This window comes from Salmo salar, chromosome ssa11 (assembly GCF_905237065.1).
Source record: "Salmo salar chromosome ssa11, Ssal_v3.1, whole genome shotgun sequence".
Taxonomy (NCBI): Eukaryota; Metazoa; Chordata; class Actinopteri; order Salmoniformes; family Salmonidae; genus Salmo; species Salmo salar.
In genome coordinates, this window is record NC_059452.1 from 20,265,256 (window position 1) to 20,285,855 (window position 20,600).

Below are 20,600 nucleotides of genomic sequence, written 5' to 3' on the forward strand. Positions count from 1 at the left end.
GGCTGACAGCCGTGGTTTATCAGACCGTATACCACGGGTATAACAAAACATTTATTTTTACTACTCTAATTACATTGGTAACTAGTTTATAATAGCAATAAGGCACCTTGGGGGTTTGTGGTATATGGCCAATATACCACGGCTAAGGGCTGTATCCAAAAGAACAGACCTGAGCCGTGCATTATTGCTTAATTACATCACAATCACATTGAACATACAGATACATTCATACAGAACATGTATTGTGTACAACAGAAATTAAATATATAGCTGACATGAATCTATCTGACTAAGCCCCTGACTCTGCTATATCTATATAAACTGACAACCCTTACCCTTTTTCTCATCCTCATTCCTCATTTTTTCCTACGCACCTTTCTCATCATATTCCTCATTCAATTCCACTCTTCGCATCTTCCCTCCCCCCTTCTCACAAGCTCCCCTCCTGCTCAGAGGGGTTGGGTTAAATGCGGAAGACACATTTCAGTTGAAGGCATTCAGTTGTACAACTGACTAGGTATCCCCCTTTCCCTCCCACCCAGGCTCCTTCCCCGACCTGTGCTTGTGCTGCGGCAGCCTGCTCCTGTTCCTGGAAGTACTGGGAGGCTCGTCGGTCCTCCTCCTCCTGCAGCTTCTTGGCCAGCTCCAGGTCACTGATGCCCTCGGGGAGCTGCTCCCACTGCAGGTCCTGACACTGCTGCTCCTGCTGCAGCGACAACGCCATCAGGTAGTCCTGCATACAGAGAGGAGAGGGGGTAAAGAGAGAGGGATAGAAAGAAAGAATCAAAAAGAAATAAAGGAAAGAAAAGAAAGAGAATAGGACCAGGTCAATGCGTTTCACATCATGGTGTTTACACTGTTACCGGAGTGATGTGCCACTGCCAAGAGCTGAAGTATAATTATTTTATTTTTTTTAAAGTAAGCCTAGTTGTAAGCTACAAAGCACCAGCCATTTTTAAAGTCAGGGCTACAGACCTTTTTATTCATTCATAACCCTCATGTAGAGTAAAACCAAATATTTTCCTGAGTGCAGCATCAGACTGTCTTAATTGTCGGCTGTAATATGCCCTCTCAAGCATAAGAGTGTCTGGGTGGATGAGAGCGCGAGTATATGATCCCTCCCTCCCTCTTTGTGCTGGGTGAGGGTGGTGAATATGGACCCTGGCAGATGGACAAGCTGCTGGGCAGCCCTGCCACCAGGCCAGCCAATCAGCTGTCGTCACAAATGGACACAAACCACATCATGCATTATTAAACAGCCAATCGAAGCGCAGCGTGATGCAGCGCAGTACAGAGGGAGGCGCCACATGTCACGGTCATCTCCTGATCAGGCATTCAGACATTAAAACCCTGAGTGGGAGGGGGGGGGGTTAACGGGAGAGCAGAGGAGCTTTGAACATCTATTATTGAGGAACTCTTCCCCGCTACTTCTCCAGAGCTGAGTGCAGATGGAGCAGGCTAGGGAGCCACGGGGAAAACAGAGCCCAGATAGAAGGGATGTGTAATACTTGCTGTACCCTTTATACAATCCACTCTGTTAATCTTCAGGTGAACTCTGATTGTGACTCACCCTGACTTAGTATGTTTGTAATGCTGCACTGTGACGGTGCACCTTGTTCTCCATGGTATACATCCTCTGCAAGAGATATGTGGTGCACCCAACAGTGCGAAATGGCTGCCATGATTCAGCTAGATGGGTGTTCAGCATTGTTTATCATTGCTCCCATTAATGAAGTGGAATTGGATCAGAGGGCCCAATTGGCGTAGTGGTCTGACCTGGTCTATCTGGTCCTGCTGTCCGCGGTACACCGTCTCTGGGTCTGACGGAGGTCGCAGGCGGAACTCAGAGTCACAAAAGTTGCCATCCCCGTCCACATTGTGCAGGCTCTCCCACACCACCTTCTCCTCCGTCAGGAAGCCCTGGTCTGTCACCAGGAGGTACAGCTGGCCCTGATCACACAGACAGACACACGTTATATACTCACACGTCTTAACACTGCCAGAAAACACATCTACACACTTTCACACCCTCTTATTCCTGTAGTAGATAACAACCTGGATAACGGATCTCTGTGTGTGTGTCTTTAAATGAGGGGGGCTTTGGTACTGGTAAGCATTTATCCTGGGGTCATGTGTGCTACACACAGCGTGCTTCACTTGGCAAGCATGCTCACACACACACTCTCTCTCACACAGACAGGCCTGCTCCACTTCCCCTGCTACAGATAACAGGAAGAGCCTGTCCCAGCTGCAGTGATAAGGGGAGGGAGCACAAGGCGGGTGAAACCATTGTAGATAGCATTCAGACTCTCGGTGCTGAATAGGTCCCCATCACATGTCTACCATGCTCCAAGAGGCATTTGTATTTATGCCCTCGCACCAGCCTCAGAACCCTGTGTACTGAACATTACATCACCTGGGACTGGGGTGTGGGGAGCGCTTTTGGGAGGGGAGGACAGGGAGAAGGGTGGGGTGAGGGGAGATCTATTGGGAGGGGGAGGACAGGGAGAAGGGTGGGGTGTGGGGAGATCTATTGGGAGGGGGAGGACAGGGAGAAGGGTGGGGTGTGGGGAGATCTATTGGGAGGGGGAGGACAGGGAGAAGGGTGGGGTATGGGGAGATCTATTGGGAGGGGGAGGACAGGGAGAAGGGTGGGGTATGGGGAGATCTATTGGGAGGGGGAGGACACGGAGAAGGGTGGGGTGAGGGGAGATCTATTGGGAGGGGGAGGACAGGGAGAAGGGTGGGGTGAGGGGAGATCTATTGGGAGGGGGAGGACAGGGAGAAGGGTGGGGTGTGGGGAGATCTATTGGGAGGGGGGAGGACAGGGAGAAGGGTGGGGTGTGGGGAGATCTATTGGGAGGGGGAGGACAGGGAGAAGGGTGGGGTGTGGGAAGATCTATTGGGAGGGGGAGGACAGGGAGAAGGGTGGGGTATGGGGAGATCTATTGGGAGGGGGAGGACAGGGAGAAGGGTGGGGTATGGGGAGATCTATTGGGAGGGGGAGGACAGGGAGAAGGGTGGGGTATGGGGAGATCTATTGGGAGGGGGAGGACAGGGAGAAGGGGAACGCACTAACAGTGCTCAGCTGTTAACAGATGGTTGAAAAGACTTGGATGAAAGAAAGTCCCCATGTGTCAACATCCCACCATACATACAAAGGGGTGATCTGATCCGGAAGCTAGCAATACATTTGAAATAAAGCTTATTTGGGACTGAGTGATATGAATTCGGTAACATTATGCAATTAATTTATATAACACCCTTTCCCACTACTAAGAGGACAAGGCAGACGACTTGTTTTTGTTCCTAATAGACGGTGGTTTGGGGACGCTGTAGCAGAGGAAAGTAAGGAAGACCCATTCACAGTAAACAGTACTGCAAGGCCCCATTTGTCATAACCACAGGGCATAAAGTGGTGGATAAAGTCTCGTCAATGATTTGAGTGGTCATTCACCTTGAACTTGATCATGGTGCTGAAGTGGTTGTTCCTGAAGAACACACAGAGCTCTCCTTCCTGCACGGTGGACGTGAGCTCACACAGGCCGTGGTATGTCAGCTGGGTGGCCGTGCTGTGCAGAAACTGCTCAGCTACAAAGCCTGCAGGCAGAGAGAGAGAGAGGGAGAAAGAGAGAGGCAGAAGGGGAGAGAGAAGGCAAGAAATAGAGAGCGAGTCAGTGAGAGACAGACAATGACCGATCGGCTGACATAGAGACAAAGACTTATGGACTGATAGAGATATAAAGTGATGTACAGAAGCAGTAGCGAGAAAGAAAGCAAGCAACACATCCCTCCAGTCGGTCGGTCCACCCACCTTCCCCAGCCAGCTCGCTGCTGTCCGACTGTTTGCAGGAGATTATCTTCTCCACCAGCTGGTTGTAGCTGCAGTTACCCACTGCCTTCACTGTGTCGCCCATCTGGAGGGAACATAAAAGAGGAGAGAGCATTCATCAACCATTGTTGTGTTCTACTATGCAGTGAAGAACAAGCGACAAGAGCATATTGTCATGTTTTCAAAAGAAAAATACTCAAGAGGAGCTGTACGCTAACCAGTCATTCTGAAGTCATTTCTTTCATAAATAATGTGTGGAGTTGGTTTATTGTCTATTTGACAAATGCCTATAGAGTACCACAGTATGAGTCATAATACCCATAGAACCTAGTGGTCAAACAGGGAAATGGTTCCAATCGTTTTTCCACCATTCATTTTTCCCATAGGGGATTTTAGAAACACTTCAAATAAGGGCTGTGTTTCGTGTAGGCTTACTCTGGCGTGACGCTTTGATAACCGTGTAAATCTCTCTAGGACAAGGTGACTTAACAATATATTTGCCTGTATATCATAGTAATAGCTACATGGGTTTGAAGGTAGACTTATGATGTTGCCGTGAGCAGCACCGTAGTTACTGCATTGAGCGCGATGCAATACTTTGCTCTCACAGTCACACAGAGGATCTGGGCATGTGCACGGGTTTGCTTCACGCTGCTACAACGTGGCAGCTACAGGCCCAAAACAGCAGAGAAGTTCAGTCTCAGGCTTCAACGTTCAGTTATTGCGGATATTGCATTTACGTCAACTCGCTCAGTCTACTTTTAAAGGGGGCTCAGAGAGGGAAGGGTTCTCACCTGCAGGTCCACCAGCCAGCCGTGGTAGAGAGGGATGTCCAGCAGGTCAAAGACAATGCACTCTGGGGTGTACTCAAAGACCCGCACCCCTGTGAACTTCACGTTGACGTCCAGCCCCGTCTGCAGCTTGTGCAGCACCGCCATGGCATCACTCATATTCTGGGGGACAACAAATAGAAAGTCATGTTCCTTTTCAAGGCCTTTAGCCAGGGCTGTTAGTCTTTGTAGAATTCTTGTTGACTACGGCATCGAAATAAGATTTGACATTGGAAGAAATGTTGAGGACAGTGAACCAACTACTGTCACATACTACAGCAGTTACAGCTAGAAAAACAGCAGACTCACCCACAGAAACCTGCTAGTTTGGACTATCAGTTAAGTGTACAAATCAGAAAGTGTTCCGACCAAGGAACTTCCTGTCTAGCGTACTCATCACGCCCTCCTGTCGTTCGCCCCTCAGACACACAAAAGACTAACAAGACCCGTCTGTAGCAACGCGCATGCCCCGCCCACCTGAGGATCTGTATTTTTCAGCCATCTATTTCCTGTGTTTGAGGGACGCAAAATCAATTTGTCACTTAAATCTCACTGGATTGATTGCTTTCACTTTACTTCTGTGACTCCATCATACGTCTCCTTGTGCCTGTCTTTTTTATTCGTTAACATTACGACTGTGGAAATGATTGTAATGACCTGTCAAACACACCCCGGTAATGGCTGAAATGGGCTGAATGGAATACATAGTCTTTCAGTTGCATCTATAAGAACACTCAAGCTTCTTCAGGGATGTAACACATCATTTCAACAACACAAGAAAGAGAAGAAAGATGGGTGCACATTTTTTGTGGAATTGAAAAAAGTAATAAATTGCTACAGTTGAAATGTTGACAAATTAAATGCACTGAAATGAAAGCAACTTCCAAAAATGAACACTCGGATTATAGTGATATTATGTCTGAACTCGCAAACAATTCAAAGTATGTATAGATAGGTGTAATCTAGAGCCAACCCTGTTGAGGGTATCCTGCTATTGGCACAATTGTTGAATTATGCAACAGAACGTGACAACAACAAGTCATTAATGAGGCAGTCTAGACAGCACAGGTGAGTGCAGGTAGACCTAGAGTCCTAGACAGAGGAGGTGAGTGCAGGTAGGCCTAGAGTCCTAGACAGAGGAGGTGAGTGCAGGTAGGCCTAGAGTCCTAGACAGAGGAGGTGAGTGCAGGTAGACCTAGAGTCCTAGACAGAGGAGGTGAGTGCAGGTAGACCTAGAGTCCTAGACAGAGGAGGTGAGTGCAGGTAGACCTAGAGTCCTAGACAGAGGAGGTGAGTACAGGTAGACCTAGAGTCCTAGACAGAGGATGTGAGTGCAGGTAGACCTAGAGTCCTAGACAGAGCAGGTGAGTGCAGGTAGTCCTAGAGTCCTAGACAGAGCAGGTGAGTGCAGGTAGACCTAGAGTCCTAGACAGAGCAGGTGAGTGCAGGTAGACCTAGAGTCCTAGACAGAGGAGGTGAGTGCAGGTAGACCTAGAGTCCTAGACAGAGGAGGTGAGTGCAGGTAGTCCTAGAGTCCTAGACACAGGAGGTGAGTGCAGGTAGACCTAGAGTCCTAGACAGAGCAGGTGAGTGCAGGTAGTCCTAGAGTCCTAGACAGAGGAAGTGTTTGTTGTTGCAGCCCTGTTCCACCCCTTTATGTTAATATTTTCATATATGCAAATACACCCATTGTATTTCTGCAAAATGTTGCACATACACATTTTCTTTATTTTAACACAAAATATAAAATAAATACCTGATACCATTATAAAATGTTTATATGAGTGCACTCCCCCCCAAAAAACAAACACCTGAATTCCCAACAAAATCCCTGAACGCCATTCATTATTTTTCCATTCCCGTAAAATGTTTAATGTGCTATAATTCAGTCAATCCTGATGGATAAAAAAAAAAAATCAAAAAGTTTGGAGTATCTTCATCCAGTGTCCAACTGTTGCATTTATTAGAATTGTTTTTATAACCTTTTAACAATTGTGATGACGGTCTGTGTCACAGGAAGCCTCTGCAGCTGTCCCCACACCCCACACAGGTGATAGTGGGTGACTTGGTGTGTGTGTTTTCTTCATTTTCTAAGAGGATAACCTGTCAATAAGAGGTAAAATAAATCCCCAAAAGCAGGGAGATTCTCCAGCTTTCGTACTTAGCGGTGTGGCTCGTTGAAAAGCCTTTCGCTGGATGATCTGTGTGTGTGTGGATTAGGACTCCTGTGGACAGTTGTGGGGAGGATTAGTATGGTCCATGTAACAGACCATGCAGCTGCTCCACTCCAAGGGCAGAGGGCTTCAGTCACATGACATCAGATGAACCCCCTGAGAGCTACTGATTAGCGGCTCACTAAGCAGGGGGGCTTCATACACTTCAAGTGCTTTGCTGTTTACACTAATATATATATATATACACACACACAAAATTATGTGGACACAACTTCAAATGAGTAGATTCGGCTATTTCAGCCACACCTATTGCTGACAGGTGTATAAAATCCGAGCACAGCCATGTAATCTCCATAGACAAACATTGGCAGTAGAAAGGCCTTACTAAAGAGCTCAGTGACTTTCAACGTCATAGGATGCCACCTTTCCAACAAGTCAGTTTGTCAAATTTCTGCCCTGGAAACGTTTAGGAGCAACAACGGCTCAGCCGCGAAGTGGTAGGCCAAACAAGCTCACAGAATTGTCTGTCCTCTGTTGCAACACTCACTACCGAGATCCAAACTGCCTCTGGAAGAAACATCAGCACAAGAACTGTTCGCAGGGAGCTTCATGAAATGGGTTTCCATGGCCGAGCAGCCGCACACAAGCCTAAGATCACCATGCGCAATGCCAAGCGTCGGCTGTAGTGGTGTAAAGCTCGCTGCAATTGGATTCTGGAGCAGTGGAAACGCATTCTCTGGAGTGATGAATAATGCTTCACCATCTTCACCAGTCCGACAGTTAAATCTGGGTTTGGCGGATGCCAATGCATAGTGCTAACTGTAAAGTTTGGTGGAGGAGGAATAATGGTCTCAACATTTTTGTTGGGTCATGTAGTCTATCATTGAGACACACATCAAGGATTCTCTCTGCTTTATCCTCCTTGTTTTCCTACTTGTATTCTTGAGGACAGGTGCTAAAGCACAAGTCAAACGTGAATCAGTGCTGTGCATACAAAATGTGCCTACAAGCAAAAACACACACACTGACAAGTGCACACACAACTGTGGGCACTGCGTCTCTGTCTGGTGGGTGGCGAAGCTGGCAGCACAGTAAGAGATCAGGAACGTGCTCGCCCACTGCTCCCTCTCTGCCCAACATGCTGCCTGCTCTGCACACCCACGCCCTCCTGCTGCGTGGCCAAGCCCTGCTCCACTCGGCTCTAGCCGCTCACAGACTACAGATTATGACCAGACTACATTAAGTAATGCCACCCTAATCATAAATTCTGTGCTGAATATGGGATCCACACAGAGCCTGTGGTATTTGCATGTGATGATGTACAATGGATTATTCCGTGGTCACTGGACAATGAAGACCAGTATTCAATGGTTCCACTCCAGCTTTTACGGAAGAGGTAGACTGATTGGATAAACAGGCCGGCCTTCCTGTTACATGTTCCACCAGCAGGCTGGGAGCCAGATCAATATTTCATTCCCACAACCCTGTGGCAGAGCCACACACACAAACACGACCAGACTCATCCGCCAGCTCAAACCAGCTGGTCTCACACACACGCTCTGCTTCCACTGGGGACTGGGGAGTGACTCCAGACCTCCATCCGCTGGCAAATCAGGCTGATAGGACCACGAGGCTGACTGATAGACTGATTGACAGACACAGGCAAGAGCTTTGCTTCAGTTTTCATGTCAAAGGCACACCGAGTGGACAGCTCCACGAGTATTATGGCGATCTGACACAAAACTTTATTAGGTAGTCAGTTTTTAAGTCTGCATTTTAGTCTACAACTGTGCACTCTTAAAATCCACAATCATGTATATATACAGCGACACACTCCCATCCTGATACATTATTTTTAGGAGCATCTATTCCAATAAAATAGAATATTCTATATCATATAACCACAAAAACGCTGTCAAGTAAATAGTGCTACAGTGTGCAATCTCTCAGGAGTGTCCTTTATCATGGGAACATGACCAAGACCAGTCTTTACAGAATAAACCTTCACTAAGCTCTCCAGTCTCTGAGTTACTGTTTAACAACAGCCAAGCAATCTCTATTTTAATCCTCATATCCTCCTCCGACAGATGATGTTTTGAAGCCAGAGTTTATAAATAGAACTCTGTTGTGAACTCGTTCAACCCTCTTCAAAATCATAAAAGGAGCTTGACTATTCAAATATGCAGCAGACAATATCAAACAAAGGCAAGAACAAGATTATATATATATATATATATATATATTTTGGAATCTTTTACAAATGTATTATATTTTGGTTTGGCATGCACATTGGCATGCTAAAGACTCCCTAGTGAAAGACAGCCTCCCCAACACTCCCTCTACCCCAACACTCCCTCTACCCCAACACTCCCTCTACCCCAACACTCCCTCTACCCCAACACTCCCTCTACCACCTCTCTATTCATGGTGTGAGGCTCCTTCCGTTCCTGGTCGAGTGCTCTCCTGCCGTGTTGAGGCAGGGCTTACACAGCCAAATCTAACAGGAACCAACAACTGTTTCTGCCCCAGCTAACAGCACAGAGCCTGCCCTAAACTCCACCACACGGCCTATACACACACGGACACACACAGTACACACACACACACACACGCCACAGAGCCTGGTGTTCTGGACCATAGTCCAAGATTAGACCACCATAATTACAACAGCATTTCATTTGAGCGTTGCTAGTTTTTTCAGCTTAAATTCACACAACGTACCAGGAGCTTGGAGAGCTACGACTGTACAGCAGTCAGAACATTCTCCTCAGACAGTAATCCAGACTCTGGTATGTACACACGCACACATTACTTCTCTCCTTCCCGAGCGATGACGTCCGTGAAGAGAATAACATTCACAGATGTGCTGGTTCTTTGCCACAGCAGAGTGGAGAGGAGGAGAGGAAGAGAGGCCATGCCCTTCCCACATTCCAGGCAGGCAGCAGGGATGGGAGCGTGGATGGGAGCGTGGATGGGAGTGGGAATGAGAAAGCCATCCCTGCCAGGCCATGTGAACCACTCAGAGCCCCAGCATTGGCCTCGATCTGAACTCAGCCATGCATCCCTGAGCACCCTCCCACAGCGATGTGAAGAGACATGATCTGCCCCTCATGACCCATGCTGTGCCGTACGCCTGATAAGACGAGGCTTATGTAACCTATATAGGGGCTAAACGCTGCTCTTCGGCAGTGGGCTGTTTTTTATATAACCTATATAGGGGCTAAACGCTGCTCTTCGGCAGTGGGCTGTTTTTTATATAACCTATATAGGGGCTAAAAGCTGCTCTTCGGCAGTGGGCTGTTTTTTATATAACCTTTATAGGGGCTAAACGCTGCTCTTCGGCAGTGGGCTGTTTTTTATATAACCTATATAGGGGCTAAACGCTGCTCTTGGGCAGTGGGCTGTTTTTTATATAACCTATATAGGGGCTAAACGCTGCTCTTGGGCAGTGGGCTGTTTTTTATATAACCTATATAGGGGCTAAACGCTGCTCTTGGGCAGTGGGCTGTTTTTTATATAACCTATATAGGGGCTAAACGCTGCTCTTGGGCAGTGGGCTGTTTTTTATATAACCTATATAGGGGCTAAACGCTGCTCTTGGGCAGTGGGCTGTTTTTTATATAACCTATATAGGGGCTAAACGCTGCTCTTGGGCAGTGGGCTGTTTTTTATATAACCTATATAGGGGCTAAATGCAGCTCTGGGGCAGTGGGCTGTTTTTCCATATAACCATAATCATCACGCCGCTTATTTTCATCTTCCATAAATATACATTCATTGGTCTTTCTGGAGATTCATTCCCAATGCAAATGTTGTGCAAATGCACTGACGCAGATGCACATGACTGTATAAATACTCATCTTAGCATTACATCATTGCCCATTAGAATATGATATATTTCTGAATAGAAGAGGACAGGAACTGCAGTCACTAAACGGCAGACAGGGATATTTTAGGCTGGGAAGTGAGAACAAGTGAGCCCCCTTGGCGTGGTGCGAGTTAATAGTGTGATGCTGCTGCTCTGCCATGAGAGATCTAAGCGGGAGAGGGGGGTACTCAACAGCCTAGAGCCTGCCTGCCTGTCTGCCTCTCCCTCCCAGCCTCCTCACTCATCCTTCATGCCTGTCTGATTCTCCAACATGAGCCAGAGACAGACACAAAGAGAGATGGACCGGCAGACATGCGTATGATCAGTGAATAACGGCCCTTATTGATTGTGTTTAGGCAACAACAGTCCTTACCTGTTCATAGTTTAGCCGCTGGGCTTCAGAGATCTCTTTCGGCTTGGCATCGAGGATGTAGTCTCCTGCAGGGGAGCGAGAGCGAGGGAGAGAGGAAGCAACATCAGAGGACCTGGGGATACAGGCTAATTAAAGCAACCATAGATACACTGGGGAGCTGAGACAGAAAATATCATCAGGTTAGAGCCCTGCCCGCTCACCAGTGACATCACAAGGCTTACGGACCGCCTGCTTACGTCAATCCCATGTGAAGAGGTGATATTGTCGACTACATTCTGATTCCATAAGAAGTGTCTAATCCTCAGTGAGAAGCGGGATGTTGAGTGTTAAGCGCTGGCCAGCTGTTTTTCCAGGAAGGGTTCGGCCAGGCATGCAGGGTCAGTCGAGCCCTGGCCAGTGGGGAGCCGCTAGAGAGGTGTTAAGGGCTTAGTGTAGGACCTAGGAAGAGCAGCCACTGGGGCAGGCAAAGAGAGCCTTGTAAAGTCAGTCAACCACCACAGAGACTGAAAGCCCTGCGGTGCTAATCACAGTGCACCTGTCATCAACACATTGACATCGCACCCAACTCCACCCTCCCCTCTCTGAGCAACACACAGCGGCAGTGTCAAGCTGTCGAAAACATACCCACTCGCAAGATATTTGATGTTACAAGACAATGATTCTGTGAGACTTTTATATCTGAAAAACAAACAACAAAAATAGGCCTACTTTTTCCTCATAATCCAACGATTGCTTTCTTACTTGAGAGGCGGGGAGCTACTCTGATTCGATCTCCATTTCCTCTCCTCAGACACAGGCTTCCTCAGCCCTGGCCATGAACGCACCCGGCTGAGGCCAGTCAACTGACTCTGACATTTCTATGCCCAGGGAACCCCCGGCCATACCCCCCCGGCCATACCCCCCCTACCTCTCTCCGCCTGCCCTGTTCCCTGCCAGCTGACTGTAGACTGCCCTCCCTGCCTGGGCCTCTACTGCTGCTGTTTGATGATTCACTGGCATGCTTCACAGAGTACTAAATCCCAACATCGACCAGCAGCCTCTAATACAACATACATCTCCTCCACTTCTGCCCATATGGGCCTCACAGTAGTTATTAATACAGCGTCTGAATCAGCCCACGTTAAATGGGGCTCTTTGTGAGCAGCTGTTTTTCACAAGCTATTCTTTTTTTGTCTGGGCATGAAACAATAACTGTGCGTAATGAAGTGCAGTGGCGAGGCTAGGAGACAGGCCTATCTGCCTGTTCCTGGACATTACACAAGATGAACGGTTTGACCAGGGCCCAAACCATTCATTATGAGCTCTCAGCCACTAGCTGGAGTAAAGACAAAGCCGTCTCCACAAACACAGAGCCGCAATTTATGGGCACTTGTGAAAGAAGAGCAGAGACGACTCAGAGGCATATCTGGGATGATACGCGCACACAGCCTGCATAACGCAGTTAAAGGTCGTTATTGTACAGAAGAGGGATGGCTACAACCATAAGCATTCCTCTGAGGAAATCTAACACGACACAGTCGGAAAAACAGGAGTTGCATGAAATGAAAACGCTGTGCTTCATCACTGCTTGTCACCTGTGATTTGCAGAAGGGTTGAAGTGCTCACTGTGAGTCAGGGTACTCAAAAGATACAGGGAATGTTTTTACACTGAGAACTTGGAATCAACCATGGGTATCTGTAGGAGCAGATGAGCAAGGTGCAGAGAGGCAGACAGAGGGAGCAATCAGGGGATTCCATCTGGGGCACAGTGAGGGAGAGGGCCCTGAGTGGGTGGGAGGGGTAAAGGCCTCTCTGTGGCTTCTTACTGGTATTGAACATAGAGCTATGGGGCTGGAGTGAGTTCTGTGTTCCATCAGACCCACACACTAGGCTACCTCTTATATATCTAAAGATGGGCAACTATGTCTCTCAATGTGCTAATGCTTTGGGTCAGTCTGAATGGTCTCCTCTCTCAGGGTTTCATGTCAGTTGACCAGCAGGGTACAGTTGCCTCCTCTCTTATAAAAAAGTATTTGGGAAAGGTCAAATTAGATTTGCCTGGTCATAACGTAGTCTGATAATGAAATGCACACACTGTAGATGATACTTTTTCTTCCAGCAAAATGAACCAAACTCCAATTGTAACTGAATTGCATGCATTAATCAGTCATGGACACCAAGCACTATGGACTCACAGAGGCAGATTCTGTGGGGAGGAAACATAAGGCTATCCCATTAACAGAGTTCAAAAGCAGACAATTACTAATTCTAAATGACATTTTCCTAGCCAATGCATCCAAAGAAAGTAACATCTAACCGAAAGGTAACAACGTTATTGCATACAATCATTATTATCCCTGGTACAAAACACACTAATGAGAAGTCAAGTCAACTTTTGAGTTAGTCCTAATGAAAAATACTTGAAGAGAAGCAGCAAACTGAGAAATGTAATGAACATTCTCATGACTGACATCAAAAATATATTTCCTGACATTGAAGAATCATCCCTCTGTTTCCCAATCACATTTTGTTGTTATATTCTATCTCGGTAGCTAACTAACTAATCTGTCCCCCAATGAAGCACTACAGTGTAAACTGTAATTAAACCATGGTGAGAAATATCCTTAGCCATAAATTAACGACAGTCGGTGTCTTGGCCCATAATGACTAATACAGATTAAATCAAAACCAGTTGAATCTGCTAATCACATGCAGAATGTAGGACAATGTAGCACAAACAGTCAGGAGTCTTTTGGTACAAACTGACCTCTATACCGAACCCCCAAATGATCATATGAAAGTAAACAACTCCCATGGCATGACTAATGTGGATACATTTCAGGACTTCTGGCGTCTCTCAGAACTCAGCAGCTGGTGGCTCCATTTCTCTTATAGTTAGAGTTGTTATTGACGCCTAACAGTCATTATATGATGCATTTAGCTAGAACACACTCAAAACAGGACACTAGTCATAGCACCAGTCAAAGAATTATAGAGCTGGTAAAATTGAAGCCAAACTGACCACTGCCATGAAAAGAGGGCTTGGCTATAGTGACAGTGATTTTTTTTTCTCTATAGCTTAGATGAGAATGTCTTTAGTAACAGGACACCCCTGGTTCTACATCATAACAGCACCCAGCTATGGAGGGAGGCAGTGGGGTCAGCGTGCCACGCATGGAGAAAGAACACAGCTCCTGTTTCCCTGACGTTAGCAGGGCTTGGTCCACAGGGATTCTTCCGTCCTCCTGGTCAATCTATACTGGACCATACCACCTGACCTCACATTGGTATTAGTGATGCGCGGGTGAGCTGTTTGTTCATCCGCACCCGCCCGCAATTGCTAATAACTCATCCGCAACTGCTGATGAAAATCTGAGGCCCTCAACCGACCCACAAACATAGAAACTGCATTGTACGTCTGAGATGGAAAACATTTGACAGGCATTTTTAGATAGCCTACCAAAATGTTGGAAATTATAAGCAGGCCTATGTTATTCAACTTGTCTATAATTAGATACAGGCAGCTTCTCTTCTGTAATTACTTCTTGTCCTAGAAGACTAAATAAACCTTTGCTCACCAGAATAATGTTAGAAATCAATAGTATTAATGTTTCAATCTACACTGAACAAAAATATGTAAGGTGTTGGTCCAGTGTCTCATGAGCTGAAATAAAAGATCCCAGAAATGTTCCATACGCACAAACAGCTTATTTCCCTAAAATTTGTTTACATCCCTGTTAGTGAGAATTTCTCCCTTGCCAAGATAATCCATCCACCAGACAGGTGTGGCATATCAAGAAGCTGAATAAACAGCATGATCAATACGCAGGTGAACCTTGTGCGGGGGACAATAAAAGGCCACTCTAAAATGTGCAGATTTTTCACACAACAATGCCACAGTGTGCAATTGGCATGCTGACTGCAGCGATGTCCACCAGAGCTGTTGCCAGAGAATGTAATGTTAATTTTCTCTACCATAAGCCGCTACCAACATTGTTTTAGAGAATTTGGCAGTACGTCCAACCGGCCTCAAAACCGCAGACCACGTGTAACCACGCCAGCCCAGAACCTCCACATCCGGCTTCTTCACCTGCGGGATCATCTGAGACCAGCTACCCTGACAGCTGATGAAACTGAGGAGTATTTCTGTCTGTAATAAAGCTGTTTTGTGGGGAAAAACTCATTCTGATTGGCTGGGCCTGGCTCCCCTGTGGGCATGCCCTCCCAGGCCCGCCCATGGCTGCGCCCCCTGAAATCCACAGATTAGGGCCTAATGAATTTATTTCAACTGACTGATTTCCTTATATGAACTGTAACTCAGTAAAATCATTGAAATTGTTGCATGTTGAGTTTATATTTTTGTTCAGTATAGTTGAAATTGTTAAAATGTGTTTTCTTTCCTCTCATCTCTGCATCTCTCACACAGCAAATACATTTAGGGACCAAGGAGAAAATGGAATAATAAAAAATTAAAAACATGAACGATTTGACATGCAAAATGTCCAAATGACATCAGTTTCACCGGTTAAGGAAATTAAAAGCTGTTAAAACGACACGTTTTTGATAAGATCTCAGTCCGGCTTGGATGCATATTTTATGTGGTTTAAATAATAAGATAATAATAATAATAATAAAGATAAGGTGATGGCTTATATTTGTCCTATTTTATACTTTTATGATGCTGATAAAGATAGCACCGCCATCTTTATAGATGGTCCCTAACTGCGCATTCATTCTCTCAAGATGCTGAAATAAATAAATCATATTTCTCCACTTCTGTTCAACTTTCAAAATGTATATTTGGTGTATAATTTTACTGCAAGAAATGCTTAGTTCTGCAGGAGTTAATATTAGGCGATGTGAGAGGTTATAGACCTACAGTCAGTCCAGATTTCAGTTAGGCTACTATTTCATTTAACCCATCTGAACAGTACAGTTCCCTTGATGTGCCATTTTGAATTCCCCATCTTGAGACTGTCAAATCATCACACATGACATAGCCAGAACTGCTATCATCCTCTTTTACCACTTCTCTACATTTTTCCCAAACATCAACTCTCCATTTCGCAGCTTTTCTACTATTGCATTAAACTCCGACATTGTCCTTTTTGCCTCAGTGGATCGATTTTAACTTTTTCTGCCCAAGTACCCAAATGCATTTGGCAATTGGCGTGTATTTAGGGCGCTACAGTTAGGCTACACACTAACGCCAGATAGAAATAATGAAAGGAAAACCTCAATGTAGTCTATAGATATGAATAGCACAAGAGTTATACATTTATGGATTTTTTTATGCATTGTTTTCTCTTTATTCAACCCGCCGGCACTTCATCCATACAATATTTTATGACCCTAAACCAACCCACCCACCCCATCTGTGGGGACTCCAGGCATATCACTAATGGGTATACAAGTTCATATGCACTCTTCTGAGGGCAGGTCTAGCAGCTAGGTGACAACCACAATGCATATAATGACCCAGGTAGAGTATTGAATTTATTACAGAGTCTTCGAAAATACTGTAAATCCAATTCATTTATTGGGTGCGTTCGTAAATTCAACCTGGCAATCTACTCCGATTTCAAAGCACTCTAGTTTGAAAGTGTCAAGAATAATTGAGGAATTTACGAACGCACTAAACTCGGTTGTTAGGACAGTTGTAAATAAACATTGGCTAAAACTTTTTATTAAATTGTTGACAGTGACACAGATGAAGTCACTAACCCTCCTGATAACATGAAAACACTAACCAGCTCTGCTAGGGCGAGTAAAATGTTCAGAGGGAGGTGCCCTCTTATTTGTGTCTGGAAGAAGCTAGCAAGCTGGTCAACTTTAGTAAGTTAGCTTCGGTGCTTCACTGCGGTTCTGAACTCAGAACGCTTGGATCAACCCTACTTGTCATCCAAAGTGTACAATCTGACAACGCTCTGAATTTACAAACGGCCCAGAAAACACTGACACTCTAGAGTGAATTTACGAACGCACCCATTGTATTCACTGGCTAAAAATTAAGTGGAGGTTTCGTTTATTTAGAAGGAAAACTCAGGTAATATTGGCATATGGGTGATTTCACAGCAGCTATGCAATTACTGTGTGCCATTGCTTAAATCATATGAAATCCATATTATATAGCAATTTATCTTAAAGCTAGGAGTGGCAGCAAATCCACAGTCTACTGAAGGGAGGCGAGGAAATCAGTAAAATAAGACTGAGGGGCCAGGCAGGCAGTGAGGCAGGTCCTGTGATGTGATTATTCATACAATAATGCATTCTCAGGCAGTGGGACATAATTACAGCCCTCCAGTACTCTGTCATTAAGGTCACATTGCACTTCCCAGGCTAGTTTCTACTACAGCTCAATGCTCCACTGCACTGGTGTACTAAATTTACAGCCAGACTAGCATTTTGTGACATGGACCTTCTAGGCAGGTACAAAACCAATGAAAAACACAGTATTGTCCATTGCCTTTGAGCATTGTCAAGGTGGCTTGTATTTTTAATCAGGCTTAAAATACAGGTCACAACCGTCCGTAAACGTAGATAAATACTAGAGACAGGGAATACACTGTACACTTCACCCTCCGGGAGGGCAACTAAAGAACAGGTCACTGATTTAAATGACATTCGGGTCTTTGGTTTCAAAAACAGATTCTCACTCATACTCACCAAGATATTCCATTAACTGTTCAGCAGTTATGATCTCCATCATTGGTGGCATCTTCACCTGTAATGGAACCACATACATTATTTAACAAACCAAGCAACATGACTAAAGTTAGCCAGGCCAATAGAACCTGGCTGACAGGCATCTCCCTCCCCCATGATTATGGTTCACAGTAAATACACCCACACCTGGGAAGTGGAAAGCTGTGTTTAAAGTCACCAGAAGTGCACTGTCAGCAGTTGCACAACTGTCAGCACACACACAGGCGTTTGAAGCAAAGAATTCTGTTTACAGTCACTTTTATGTCACCCATTTTCACAGTAGGTAGTGAGGTTTTAGGGAAGGTTCCAGACACCTGAGACACAGAGCTGCAGTTTAAGTTGTGAAGCCACATACTGAATCAGAATCTCCACTGCCTGCCAACCAACCAACCGTCACTGTCAGTAATTAAACATTATCTTTATGATGTAAATGAAACCAGAAGCTTAAAAAGGACTCAATTGGAAGCTCTCAGAGACTACTTATGAGAGAGGGACTGAGCTGCCAAGGCCGCAGCATGGGGAAAATACATACAACTGGGTCTATGGTATAATTGGTCAATGTGACCTATGTCAACAAACTCCATCCTAAAATGACAATAATTGAGTATTAAGAGAAAATAAAGATGTGTGCATATGTGTGGTATAATTTGAACTTTAACTTAAATTCCGCCCAAATGAAGGAAGGTTATTTATGAATCTTCAACTTTTCATGCTATATTCTTGCAGGTGACAATAGTTTATTTTACAACTGATCATTCCATTTTTATTTTATACTGATAATACACCAGATAGCGTAGTTATGATGACCAGCTTCATAATTACTTCTCTATTAGTGATTTAGTATTGTCAAATAATAGATGTGGAAATGTTCCAAATGGCATCATGCACACCACATGTAAACTTGTCTCAGAGGTCCGGTTATGATGTCAGTCATTTACCTTCCATGCCAGCAATAGGACATTCATAATTGCCAACAATGGGCATGGGCCGTTCTCGTTCTGGGTAATGATAGGTGTGTTTTCCTCCTTCCACTTGATCCACTTGATGTGGTATATGGACTGGCCAGCGCCCCGGTCCTTGGTGCACGGGATCTTAGTTCCATCAGCCCCATACTCGCTCTGTAGTGTTATTGCCAGCCCCTTGTCCTCCACCCCTTCACTGTTGAGATCGAAACTGGGACAGGAGTTAAGGTTCGAGAAGGACTCAAGTGAGTCGACGCTCCTAGATTCTGCCGCGATGCACGGGTCACTCCCACTCGGCAAACCCTCGCATATGGTTTTGTCAATCGCAACTCCACATTTAACGTTTCCCGTATTTGTTTTGTCAGGACATAGGTGTGTCGGTTTTGCCAGCTTCACTAGTTCAACTGACTCACAACCCAACACCTCAGCGTGACCATCTGTAATCCTTGCCCCTATCGAGGAGGGCTCGCCATCCGTTTTGTTGTTTACTAACTTTGAGGTGGCACCCTCGCTATTTCCTGTAGCCAGCTGCGTGCCATATCCCATCCCGTTACTCAAATGATCTCCAGATCCAGAGGACAATGTCTCCGACCAACCACTCGATTGAATGTTCTTCTCTTGCACCGGGATAGACTCGACCATTTCTGCCATATCTAATTTCTCGACACTGGAGATAGCATTACTAGCAGTGCTAGGGGCACTACTGGAGCTAGTAGTACAACTAACCAAAGTACTGAGAGAATGCTCACTAATCTTGCACGTATCGGTCGCTCCCTTCATTCCGCCAACTGTTTTAATATCACCCATTTCTCCTGCAATAGTAGCACATAGAGTACTTCCTCCAACATCTCGATGCAGGTTTGCATTTTTCTCCATTTCGATTTACACACTGTCGACAGCTTTTAGCTAGCTTAATTGCAGCTCCAGCTTCAGCCCCACAGACGCCATGACATATCTGCCAGTGACGTCACTGTAGAACAGCCCACAGAGATCTGGAAGAAATGTCTCTTCAGGCCAAAGAGAGGCAGTAGAGAATAACGGGAGGTTTGAGTGCTGTTTTTCATAATTTGGGTGTGCTGTGTACATTTTGTATCCGTTTGCAACAAATTGCACATGCTTTCTCGTCGTAGTTTCCTGTCATTTTTACGTTAATATTCATTGTCCCCCGCGATTAAATCGTGGAGATTTGGATCTGTCGTTTATATGTTCATGCGATTTCTCAGAATGCATTGGGCCGATTTGGACGAAACTTGGGTGAATAATGAGTCTTGCCATAGAGAGCCGGCATTTACAAAATGACTATGATTGGCCAGATGGTGGCTATAACAAGAGATTGAAAATGCACATTTTGAAGGTCACGCTCCTCGCCCCATTTGACCTAAAGTCATGAAATTCGGTACATAGGCCCCTCTCCTCGCAAGAACACATTTAGAATTTTGTGAAAAACACTTAAAATGCAACTCTACTGGCACTGAATGGCCGATCTGCATGACACTTTATATGTGGCTTTTATGGATAAAGGTCTCTTAATGCAATATTTTCCAGACTAGTACCTAAAACAACATGGTCACTATTGACCAATAAACATTCACCTGTGCATGGTCTGGCACATAATTGCATATACATCAATCAGTCAAGGATATTCATATTGTAACAATTTGTTGCACATGTTGCAGACACTGTCAAGACTCAACATATGCAAAAACATTCATATGAACTACACAGTGGTGCTACAATGGCACATGTTTATCTCTTGATCTGTTTGACTCAGAGCGCTGAGGGGATGTGAGTCTAGCTAACCCACATGATATCTGAGACACCACTTGCCCGATTTTGAGAAACTTGGGTGAATGATGCGTCTAGCGGTAGAGATCCAG

At 45.4% G+C, this 20,600-nt stretch overlaps 1 protein-coding gene across 2 annotated transcripts in view; it reads right to left on the reverse strand.

Annotated features, from left to right (window-relative positions):
• Positions 1-19,733, reverse strand: part of mindy2 (MINDY lysine 48 deubiquitinase 2) — a 25,514-nt gene extending 5,781 nt beyond the window's left edge. The window contains exons 1-8 of one of the 2 annotated variants that reach the window (XM_014126904.2): positions 18,700-19,733; positions 17,723-17,780; positions 11,078-11,142; positions 4,627-4,785; positions 3,815-3,917; positions 3,458-3,600; positions 1,777-1,950; positions 557-733 (exon numbers count right to left, since the gene is read on the reverse strand). In XM_014126904.2, coding sequence (XP_013982379.1) covers positions 557-733; positions 1,777-1,950; positions 3,458-3,600; positions 3,815-3,917; positions 4,627-4,785; positions 11,078-11,142; positions 17,723-17,780; positions 18,700-19,599 — 1,779 coding nt within the window. In that variant the 5' untranslated portion in view covers positions 19,600-19,733. The remainder of the gene's footprint in view (positions 1-556; positions 734-1,776; positions 1,951-3,457; positions 3,601-3,814; positions 3,918-4,626; positions 4,786-11,077; positions 11,143-17,722; positions 17,781-18,699) is intronic. The other variant, XM_014126903.1, reaches the window with a different exon arrangement.
• Positions 19,734-20,600: the final 867 nt, after the last annotated feature.